We start from the raw sequence: 11,552 nt of genomic DNA on the forward strand, positions 1-11,552 counted from the left end.
GATAGGAAGACCGAGGCAAAATGAGGGACCTTTTCACTCCGCATTTCAGATGGACAACCTTGCTGTTGTGGTTCATATGGTAAGACAGGCTTTCTCCCTCTCCCCACACCTCCCCGCCCCCCCCACCTCCCCATCCCACCTCCACCCAGGCCCACCGCTCTGGGTTTTTGTCATCTGTCCTGAGCGTATGTACTAATTCCGGTAGCTTGAAGTCATCCTCTGGTTTTTGTGGAAGTCTCTACCAGCTTTGTAAACTTCTTCTTCAACTTGATTTGTATTTAGATTATTTCTTTATTTAGTACTGGGGCTTGAACTTAAATGCCCCTCATTCGCCCTTGGCTTTTTCAAGGACGATTTTCTACCACTTGAACCACAGCTCCATTTTGAGTTTCTTGCTAGGTAGCTGGAAATTAGAGTCTCACAGACTTTTCTATCTGCATCGACTTTTATATCTCTATCCTCAGATCTCAGCCTTAGGAGTAGCTAGGATTACAGGCATGAGTCATGGCTGCCTGGCTTAGATTTATATCTTTTGAAAGGAAAATGTGTATCTTTGCTTTAAAGGAAAACATTGAATTGCAGACCACACATAAAAGAGCTTCTAGTAGAGCCGGGCATCTGTGGCTCACACCTGTAATCCTAGCTTCTCAAATGTCTTCTGAGGATCACAGTTCGAAGTCAGCTCAGGCCAGAGAGTGTGACTCTTATCTCCAAGTAAATACCAAGGAGCCAGAAGTGGAGATATAGCCCAAGTAATAGAATACTAGCCATGAGCACAAAACCTCAGAGACAGCACCCAGGCCCTGAGTTCAAGTCCCAGGACTAGTATTCCCCCCCATACCCCCAAATAAAATAATATCTTCCAGTAAAACATAGCCACACCAACAGTTTGCCAAAACAACCAACCTCTGTGATTATGAGAGACAGAGTGAGACAAAGAGAGGGACGGACACAGAGAGGAAGGGGTTACAAATTCAATAGCATAAAATGGATACTGGGCTATAATCAGAACAGGTGAAAAGGAAACTTAAAAGGGATTTCTTTCCCATAATAAGGGTTTAATATTTATGTGGTCTCATTGTCACCTTGAATCTCACCTACAACCCACACATAGTTTAAAGACTCACCTAGCACACCTGGCCATTCTTGGAACTTCCATTCTGATATTGTTCCATTTTTTTCAACAATGCTGTAGCGGAGGACTGGGGAAGGGAAGGTGCTTGCAGGGAGCAATTGTTGTCATCTTTACAACAAATCAAATCCCAGCCATTCTCCCAACTCTCTTTCTACCAAATCATGCGTGCAGAGCATCAAGACTGTAAGAAAATCAGCCTGGCTTTGTGTTCTTTTTTTATCCTAGTCTCAATTTTCCTATTCACCTTGGAGCTGAGGGTGCTAATTTATAGGGAGTAGCCCCAGGGGGTCAATTACAGAGAAGAGGTGAGAACAGCTTTGCTAATACAGAGAATCCAGCTCCAGCTCCATCCGGGCACTGCCTGGGCACTAAGCAACCCACCACCATTCATTAAACACCTGCTTAGAGCCCCATACAGAGATGGAAACCGTTGTGGGTTTTTTGTTTGTTTGTTTTTGTTGGTCATGGGACTTAAACCCTGGGCCAGGGCACTGTCCCTGAACTCTTCAGCTCAAGGCTACCACCCTACCCCTGGAGCCACAGTGCCATATCTGGTTTTCTAGAGGTTAATTGGAGAGTCTCATGGACTTTAGTGCCTGGGCTGGCTTTGAACTGTGATCCTCAGATCTCAGCCTCCTGAGTATCTGGTATTATAGGTATGAGCCACCATGTCCGTTGGGTTTTTAAGAGGGGACAGAGTTAAGAATGCCTATCTTTGCTGGGTGCCAGTGGCTCACACCTGTAAACCTAGCTGCTCAGGAGGCTGAGATATAAGGATTGCCGTTTAAAGCCAGCTGGGGCAGAAAAGTCTGTGAGAGCTGAGCTAGGTGGCTCATGCCTGTAATCCTAGCTATTCAGGAGGCTGAGATTTGAGGATCATGGTTCAAAGCCATCCCAGGTACTAAAGTCTGTGAGACTCTTAGCTCCAATTAACTACCAGAAAACTGGAAGTGGCGCTGTGGCTCAAGGAGTAGGGTGGTAGCCTTGAACTGAAGAGCTCAGGGACAGTGCCCAAACCCAGAGTTCAAGTCCCATGACTGACAAAAAATAAATGTCTGTAAGATTTTATCTCCAATAAAGTACTCAGAAAGGGCTGGAAGTAGCACTATGGCTTAAGTGGTATAGCAATAGCCTTGAGCATAAAGAGGCTCAGGGAGTGCCCAGGCTCTAAGTTCAAGCCCCAGGACTCACAAAAAAGAAGAAGAAGGAAAAGGAGAAGAAGGAGAAGTAGAAGAAGAGGAAGTGAAAAAGCTTACCTTTGAGAGAAATAATTTACTTGGGCCAACACTACTACAGTTTTGAAATATTTTTTGTACATTATGGAAATTACTGAATTTGCTAGCACAATTCATAACAACCCCAAGAAAATGGATTCACTTTGACTTTTGATTTCAAATAGATTTCCACATAGCTGTGGGCCTAGGCACAGAGTGGTGCAGTACACTCCAACATTCCAGTCCCAGGGCCAATCAGAGATGAACAAGGGGTGTCACTGCGCCCAGAAATTCTCCACACATGTCCAGGTTCACCAGGTTGATCCAGAAGCCCTGACAGATGGCACAGTCTGTTTGCTTCCAAAATTTTGGTCCTCAGAGAAACAAATACTCCGTGTGTGTGTGTGTGTGTGTGTGTGTGTGTGTGTGTGTGTGTGTGCAGCTACTCAGGAGGCTGAGATTTGAGGATGGAGGTTCTGAGCCAGCCTGGACAAAAGAGTCCTGGTGAGATTCTTATCTCCAATAAACCACCAGAAAACTGGAAGTGGAGCTGTGGCTCAAAGGACAGTGCCCAGTGCCCAGGCCCTGAGTTCAAGCCTTACAACAAACCAAAAACAAACAAACAAAAAGTCTCTGATTTGTCTGCCTGGATTGGCTTCAAACTGGAATCCTCAGATCTCAACCCCTGGCCCCCAAATCCTGCCCCCCCCATTAGTTAGGTAAGCAGCCTTGTGAAGGGGTGTGTGGAATGGACTGTGGCTTCTGGTCTCCTAAGGAGAAGGGAGCACTTCCCCTCCTCACACCTTGATTCTGGGTGCCTGCCAACTTCCTGCTCAAGACCCCCAGCAAAGCTCCAGAGATCCAGCTTGGTCCAAAGACTGGTCCCCAGGGTGCCAGGTGCAGGGCCTGGGGGACCAAGGGGTGACGGGGGGTGTGTGGGCCGCTCTGATGTGGTTCTCTCTCTCCATCTCCTCCTTGCTCTTCTTTGTTCCTGGCAGGTTTTCCAATGCGTTTTCTTACTATGGGTTAGTGCTGCTCACCACTGAGCTCTTCCAGGCCGGGGATGTCTGTGGCAGTGAGTATCTCCCCACCTCCTCCCACCCCACACGGGCGCACTGCGCTGCCCAGGCCGGCCTGACTGGCCCCGATCCATGGCTTCCATGACATTGGATGACCTTGTCATGATGGGGCCTGTCCCTGAATTAGGAGTTGCGGGGAGGGAGCCCCGCAGCTTCCCAACTTTTGTCTCTCAGCCCAGTTTTGTTTTATTCTTTTCTTTTTTGGAGCTGGTACTGGGGTTTCAGCTTGGGGCTTGGGCACTGTCCCTGAACCTTTTTGTGTTCATGATTAATTGGAGATAAGAGTCCCATGGACTCTGGGGGCCCGGGAGTTTGGCCTAGCGGTTAAAGTGCTTGCCTAGCATGCACAAAGACCCGGGTTCGATTCCTCGGTATCCCACATACACAACCAAACCGGAAAAGTGGCAGAGACAAGACTGCGACGGCGACAGAGAGCGAAAGAAGCGAGCTAAAGTGAACAGAGCCCAACCGAGTGGTGGCCGGAGCGAGCGGGGCCGGAGCGAGAAGGGGCCGGAGCGAGCAGAGCCAGGAGCAAGCGAGAGCTGGCCGGGCCGGAGCGAGCGGGGCCGGAGCTAGAAAGGGGGCCTAGCCGGGCCGGAGCGAGCGGGGCCAGAAAGAGAAAGGGGCCAAAAAAAAAAAAACAAAAAACAAAAGAGTCCCATGGACTCTCCTACCCAGGCTGTCGCCTCATCTATGAATGTATGTATGTATGTATGTATGTATCCATCCATCCATCCATCCATCCATCCTGCCACAAGTGGAAGTGTTTGTGCTAAGCAGAAGAGCCAGTGGGAGATAAGAAAGCTCTTTCAGGGGCCAGATAGTAACTATGTTCAATGTTGCTGCTTGAGACAGGAAGGTGAATTTCGAAGCAAACCAGCAATTGTATGTGCCAATTGTAGTGGTGAAGGTTTGTTAGAATACGAATTAGGAGATCTGGGCCTGGCGGCTCATGCCCGTCATCCTAGCTACTCAGGAGGCTAAGATGTCAAGGTCATAATGTGAAGCAGAAAGGTCTATGAGATTCTTATCTTTAATTATCAACCCCCAAAAAACAAACCTGAAAATAGAGATGTGGCCCAAATGGCAAAGTGCCAGCCTTGAGCAGAAAAGCTGAGGGATAGCCTTTAGGCCCTGAGTTCCAGCCCCAATACCAGCACCAAAATAATAATAATAATAATGAGAAGGAGGAGGAGGAGGAGGAGGAGGAGGAGGAGGAGGAGAAGAAGAAGAAGAAGAAGAAGAAGAAGAAGAAGAAGAAGAAGAAGAAGAAGAAGAAGAAGAAGGAGGAGAGGAGGAGGAGGAGGAAGAAAACACATCAGAGCTGTGCTGGTTTTCTGGATCAGGGTAGATGTGTGATTTAACACTGCACACAATTCTTCCTCCCTCTTCCCCCTCCCCTAGTTTCCAGTCGGAAGAAGGCAGTGGAAGCAAAATGCAGCCTGGCCTGTGAGTACCTCACTGAGGAGGACTACATGGACCTGCTGTGGACGACCCTCTCCGAGTTCCCAGGTGAGACCGGCCAGCCTCAGATCTCAGCCTCCTCCTAAGGTGCTAGGATTCCACATTTATCCTTCTTGGAAGCTATCAAGCCGCTTAGTGCCCATGCATGTTTAGAGACCAGAGAAGATTCCCGGGTTGGAGGCATGAAGACAACCCTAGCAAATAGTTACCTACTGCTAAAAGAAAAGTGCCTTGGGCTGGCAGTGTGGCCTCGTGGTAGAGTGCTTGCCTAGTATGCACAAAGCCCTGGGTTTGATTCCTCAGTGCCATATACACAGAAAAAGCTGGAAGTGGTGTTGTCGTTCCGGTGGTAGAGCACTAGCCTTGAGTACAAAGAGGCTCAGGGATAGCAACCAAGCCCTGAGTTCAAGCCATAGGACTGGCAAAAAAAAAAAAAAATAGTACCTTGGTGTCAGTTTCTCCACGCCCCAATTTCTACATGGACAATGAATAAGAAGCCTGGGTGGATAATAGCCATGTTATAGTCTCACAACACAGCCTGAGCATATGAGTGCATTTACAATGATGAAACAGCTGAGCCTGGATAGTACACACACACACACACACACGTATGTATATTTTGCTCATAGGGGCCTTAGAGCAGCGCTGGTGAGGACTGCATGATGGCTCAGGCCTGAAATCCTAGCTACTCTGGAGGCTGAGATCTGAGGATCATTGTTCGAAACCAGCCCAGGCAGAAAAGTCCCCATGTAGATTTATTATTTCCAATTAATCATTCAGAAACTGGAAGCAGTGCTGTGGTCAAGTGGTAGAACATTAGCCTTGAGCACAAAGAGGCTCAGGGTTAGCACCCAGGCCCTGAGTTCCCATAAACATAACAACAACAACAAAAAACCCCAAACATTATACTCCTAATATGATTTGTTGAATTGAATCTTCTTTGTACAACTTCTCTTTTTTTGGTACAACTTCTTAAAATAAATAAATGAATAATATTACCAGAAAGGTGAAAAAAAAGAAAAAAAAAACAAAAGAAAGAAGGCTGAAGAGCTAAAAGCTCAAGGATTAGTGGAGGTGGGCCTTGTGTCCACACCAGTTACTGGTCAGAGGTCATTGCAGGTCCTTGCTAGGTCATCTTTTCCATCCAGACAAACAATACCCAAGAACAGCCAGGGAGAGAGAGAGAGAAAGAGAGGAAAGGCTGACAAAAGACAAAGATCATCCTCTCTCAACCTGTGTAGTCTAAGAACTGACATTGGTCACACTTTTCTTGTAGTTCCTGTCATACTGGAAAATAGCCACAGAGTCTGGTCCAATGGGAGGGGGAGACACAGGGCATGGAGAGCAGGGTGGCATCATGGGAGAGCAGGGTGGCATCATGGGAACCCCTGTCCTGCAGGTGTCTTTGTGACGCTGTGGATCATCGACCGCCTGGGTCGAAAGAAGACCATGGCTCTGTGCTTTGTCGTCTTCTCCTTCTGTGGCCTCCTGCTGTTCATCTGTGTGGGAAGGTGGGTAATCCGAGGGCCTGCCAGCGCTTAGCACCAGCCCTTTACCGGAGTGAGACTCAAGGCTACCTCCCAACCATCCAGAAGGCTCAGGCTCAAGGTTGGGGCCTCCATGGGAGTCAAGCAGGGGTGACACAAAAGGTCACTTCGCCTCCAGGTTCCATCCAGTCACCTCCAGTTTAGGCTTTTCATGAGATTATCCTGATAGCTGTGACATTTTCTGAATGTGTTAACATTTGTTGGGTCTTCACTAGACCCCATTTTGCAATCCTGTTTCGGATCATTCTCCATTTTTCCAACTTCCAAGAGCCTCTGCAGATAGAATTGGTCAGGGCTTTGCCTCCCTCCACATCCCATTAAAAAAAGGTGTCAGGGGGGGATAGGAAAGTTTCTTAGAAAAGGAAAAACTGGCAGAGAAAGAGAGCACGTGACATGGGCATGTCACAGGGGAAGACAGCGCTTGTTGAACTCTGGGTCTGGGCGCTGTTCCTGAGCTCTTCAGCTCAAGGCTACTGCTCTACCCCTTGAGCCCAGCACCACTACTGGTTTTCTGGTGGTTAATTGGAGATAAGAGTCTCAAGGAGGGGCTGGGAGTTTGGCCTAGTGGTTAAAGTGCTTGCCTAGCATGCACAAAGACCTGAGTTCGATTCCTTGGTACCACATACATAGAAAAAAGCCGGAAGTGGTGCTGAGGCTCAAGTGGTAGAGCTCTAGCCTTGAGAAAGTCCAAGGACAGTGCTCAGGCCCTGAGCTCAAGGCCAGGACTGGCAAAAAAAAAAAGAGTCTCAAGGACTCTAGTGCCCGGGCTGGCTTTGAACCTTGATCCTCAGATCTCAGCCTTCTGAGTAGCTAGGATTACAGGCCTGAGCCACCATACCCAGCACCCGGGTCTTTGTGCATGCTAGGCAAGCACTTTAACCACTAGGCCAAACTCCCAGCCCCATCATTTTCTTTTCTTTTTTTTGTGCCAGTCTTGGGGCTTGAACTCAGGGTCTGAAATACTATTCCTGAGTTTCTTTTGCCCAAGGGTAATACTCTACCATTTGAGCCATGGTTCCACTTCTGGTAGTTTATTAGTGCTTCTAAGAGTCTCATGGACTTTCCTGCCCAGGCTGGCTTCAAACCGTGATTCTCAGATCTCAGCCTCCTGAGTAGCCAGGATTATAGGTCTGAGCCACCAGTGCCTGGTACCTTTACCAACTTCTAAGGTGTAAACTCTTCCAGGAAAAGGAAGGGATTTTGTTGAAATAAACACAAACGAAGAAAAAAAAAAAAGGCCAAACCCCACTCATCCGGTTTTCTTGGTGTTCTTTCCTTTTCCTTCTCTAGAAATGTGCTGACTCTGTTACTCTTCATTGCAAGAGCGTTTATTTCTGGAGGCTTCCAAGCAGCCTATGTTTACACGCCTGAGGTAGGAGAGGAGTCTGGGCATAGCTGTAGCATAGTGGGGAGACATGGAATCCCCACAAACACCCCAAAGCCTGGGTTTCTGGGATCAAAGGCAGGCTTTCCTTCTCTCAGCTTATTTTGTCATGTTTTGGTGGACCTGGGGATTGAACTCAGGACCTTGTGCTTACCAGGCAGGTGTCCTACCGCTTGAGCCGTGCCTCCAGCACTTTTCCACACGCGTTATAGTCAAGGTAGAGTCTTGCTTTATGCTGGCCTGAGCTGTGATCCACACTGTGCCTCATTGAATTTCTTATGACCATCACTCCAGTCTGCCTCCCCTAAATGGGGAGAGTGACACTTGATATTCCCTGGCTTCAGGTCTGTGGAAGTTGGGGGACCCTCAGCCCTGAGCTGAGGTGGGGAGGAACATTGGGGCTCTGGCCTTGTCCACATGTGGCTGCTGTTGTAGGTGTACCCCACGGCGACACGGGCGCTGGGCCTGGGTACCTGCAGTGGCATGGCAAGAGTGGGGGCTCTCATCACTCCGTTCATCGCACAGGTAGGAGCTTCCCAGGCCCCAAACCGGAACTCCAAGCAGGGCTTCTGGCCAGCCCTTTGTGTGCATCTCTATTATCTTGTTTTCACCAAACAACTCACCCTCAGGGAGGAAGAAATGGTCCATACCCGAGATAAAATACATGCTCAGACAGGGTGTGGTGGCTCACACCTGTAATCCTAGCTACTCGGGAGGCTGAGATCTGAAGATCGAGATTCAAAGCCAGCCTGGGCACTAAAGACCATGAGACTCTTATCTCCAATTAATCACTAGAAAGGGGGAGTGGGGCTGTGGCTCCAGGGGTAGGGTGGTAGCCTTAAGCTGAAGAGCTCAGGGACAGCTCCCAGGCCCAGAGTTCAAGCCCCATGACCCACCAAAAGCGATAACCTCAGCAGGGCTGGAAATGTGGCCTTCCAGCTTTTTCTGAGTATGTGGTACTGAGGAATCGAACTCAGGGCCCCATGCACATTAGGCAAGCACTCTACCACTAGGCTATACTCCTGGCCCCAGGCCTACTTGTTTTTGAGACAAGATCTCAGCTCATGCTGAGATTGAATTCACTGTGTAGCCCAGGATAGCCATGGACTTACAATCCTCTTGCCTTAGCCACTAGGGTACCAGGAGTACAGGCGTGAATCACCACAACACCTTTCTGTTCTGCGTTGTTGTAGATCAGTGTGTGTCACTCCTATCTGACCCTGGCTGTGAGCCTACTATGAACCACACAGTGCTCCCTGAGTGCTCCCCAGCTCTCCCCTGGCTAGCGAGTAATACTGATTGATGCCATTTGGCAGAGAGGGACGGGGAGACAGGGAATAGAATGCAGGTGTATTAATGAGGGGTGTGAACTTTGAAGCCTGATGGACCCAAGTTCAAATCCGAACTCCATCCGAGGTGCCTCGCTGAACGTGGGTATTTCCCTCAACCACTTCGCACCTCAGTTCTCCCCTCTGTAAAATGGGAGGAGGGGTAGAACACTCATCTTACAGGAAAGACATTCTCTCCAGCCTGCACCCCCCCTTCCTCCCTTCCCAGGTGATGCTGGAGTCCTCCGTGTACCTGACGCTGGCTGTTTACAGCATCTGCTGTCTCCTGGCTGCCCTGGCGTCCTGCTTTTTGCCCATCGAGACCAAAGGCCGAGGACTACAGGAGTCTAGCCACCGGGAGTGGGGCCAAGAGATGGTTGGCCGAGGGACACAGGGCACAGGTGCCCCCAGGTCGAACTCTGGCTCTCAGGAATAATGACTGCTGGGAAGGGGGAGTCAGGTGAGCTGGTCTTTGAAGCTGCAGGGCCTAAAGAGCTGGCAGAGCCCAGCTGGGCTGATCATGGTGGTGGTTGGCTTTAAGAACTCCCCCGAAGATGGACTGGACCAACAGGGTTTTGTGTGTTGACTGTTTTGTTCATATTCACTGAGCACTCTGCTCCCAGAGAAATGTCCTGGGGTGGGGCCGAGTTCTCTGTGTGTGTCAGGGGGAAGGTTTGTGAGTTGCCTGTGGCTCTGCATGTGGTTAGAGCTGAGGATGCTGGAGGCCACGAGATGCTATGCAGAACCACCAGGTTGCACACACCATAAGATCTCTGAAGATCCCTACACGCCAGGCCCCTGCCACCACCAGCTGGACTCATTTGGTAGGTTTCTCCCACACCCTGGCACAGAATTACTTTGGAATTACAGCTCACTTAGATGTGCAGCCTGGACAGCTTTTCTTTGGGTCAAAGTTCTCCCAGGCAAGAGAACCCTCCCTCCATTCTGCTCTGCCCTGTTTGGTGAGACACTGGTAGATTTGCATTTGAGCTTGAGCCATTTCCATACCAGTCCCCTCTGCAGTTGCTCTTTGTGGTACTGATGGGGAGAGGTGTCTCTGGGGGGAGCAAGGCTGGCACTAAGTAACAAGCTCAGAATGTGGCTACCCTCATCTCCAACCTGGAAATTGGGAGGGGAAGTCCAAGGGAGGGGGAGGGGAAACTCAAGTTCAAAACCAGTGTGGCCAAAAAAGCAGGCCAGGGCTACTACTTTTCCATGATGAATGGTGACGGTTGGACAAAGAAAATGGTTCACTTGGGTTCCAGGACTTTGGATTTTGTGCCTAGGTAGATGGTCGAATGGGCCAAGTAACCTAGAGAGTGCAGCAGAATGGCAAGGATCAGGCTGGGTGACTCAGGATCCCCTGGGGATGACCTCCTGCCCCCACCGTCTGAAGTGTCTCTGTCACCCAGTCCATCGGGGCATCCAGCACTTTCCACAGGCTCAGCTCCTGCCATGGCTTCTAGAACAGGATGCTCTGGCATGAGGAGCAGCGGGATGGCCCAGATTGGCAGGTGCGGGCATTACAGAAGAGGAGAGGGAGGCCTGGTAGGTTGGAGTCAGGAGGAAGGATGAGCACTGAGTCTCCCAAGTCCATACCTACTCCTGGGCCTGGGTCTACACCAGCTTCATTCCAGCCGGGAAGGGAGGCAGGAGAACTTCCCAAAGAGGAAGGAGGCTGCCCAATCCTGTCCAGGAGGAGATGGACCCCTTGCTTGACCTAACCATGGCAAGGAAGCCAAATGTTCAAACAGCTCATCTCTTATTAAAACACGTTGATGATGGACCCTGCAGGGCTCCAAGTTTGGTTCTTTGCTATAACATCCCCAGTGACAATGCTCTGTGTGTGTGTGTGTGTGTGTGTGTGTGTGTGTGTGCACACCGTGGCTTAAAACTCAGGGCGCTAACACTCAGCTATTGCACACAAGACTGGTGTTCTATCACTTGCTCCATACCTTCGCTTTTCTGCCCAGGCCCGATTCAAGCCATGACCTTCAGATCTCAACTTCCTGATGAGCTAGTATGACAGGTGTGACCTACCTGAGTGTCGTGACAGTCCAGCGGTGTGGCTAGCTTTGCCATCCCAGGCAGTCCCCATGGTTCTACAACACGTTCTCCAATGAGTGGGGAAGCTGAGCTGTTGTCTAGCACCATTATGCCCTGCATTCTAATGCGAGCAATGCTTTCTCCCAGCGGTGCAGAAGGCTGACTGCAGGGCTCAAGACTTCAATCATGCTGTCATACGCCCTTGCTCCTGAAGTGGGAGCTGGTGGATCTCTCTGCCCAAGCAGGCCGACACAGCTGGGCAAAACTACCTCTGCCAAACATCTGCATTTTCTTGAATCCTGAATTGCTGTGGCTCTGATTGTTTGTGGACAGCTCATCTCTCCTGGGGGAACAC

At 49.7% G+C, this 11,552-nt stretch overlaps 1 protein-coding gene across 1 annotated transcript in view; it reads left to right on the forward strand.

The window, feature by feature from the left end:
* The window catches only part of Svop (SV2 related protein), a 40,792-nt gene extending 30,430 nt beyond the window's left edge, over positions 1-10,362 (forward strand). Inside the window, exons 10-16 of the mRNA XM_090320326.1 lie at positions 6-79; positions 3,348-3,424; positions 4,833-4,940; positions 6,292-6,403; positions 7,730-7,811; positions 8,259-8,348; positions 9,381-10,362. Coding sequence (XP_090176452.1) covers positions 6-79; positions 3,348-3,424; positions 4,833-4,940; positions 6,292-6,403; positions 7,730-7,811; positions 8,259-8,348; positions 9,381-9,587 — 750 coding nt within the window. The 3' untranslated portion in view covers positions 9,588-10,362. The remainder of the gene's footprint in view (positions 1-5; positions 80-3,347; positions 3,425-4,832; positions 4,941-6,291; positions 6,404-7,729; positions 7,812-8,258; positions 8,349-9,380) is intronic.
* The last annotated feature ends 1,190 nt before the right edge of the window (positions 10,363-11,552 follow it).

The sequence above is a fragment of the Megascapheus bottae genome, chromosome 28 (assembly GCF_031878675.1).
Source record: "Megascapheus bottae isolate mThoBot1 chromosome 28, mThoBot2.hap1, whole genome shotgun sequence".
In the NCBI taxonomy this organism is placed as follows: domain Eukaryota; kingdom Metazoa; phylum Chordata; class Mammalia; order Rodentia; family Geomyidae; genus Megascapheus; species Megascapheus bottae.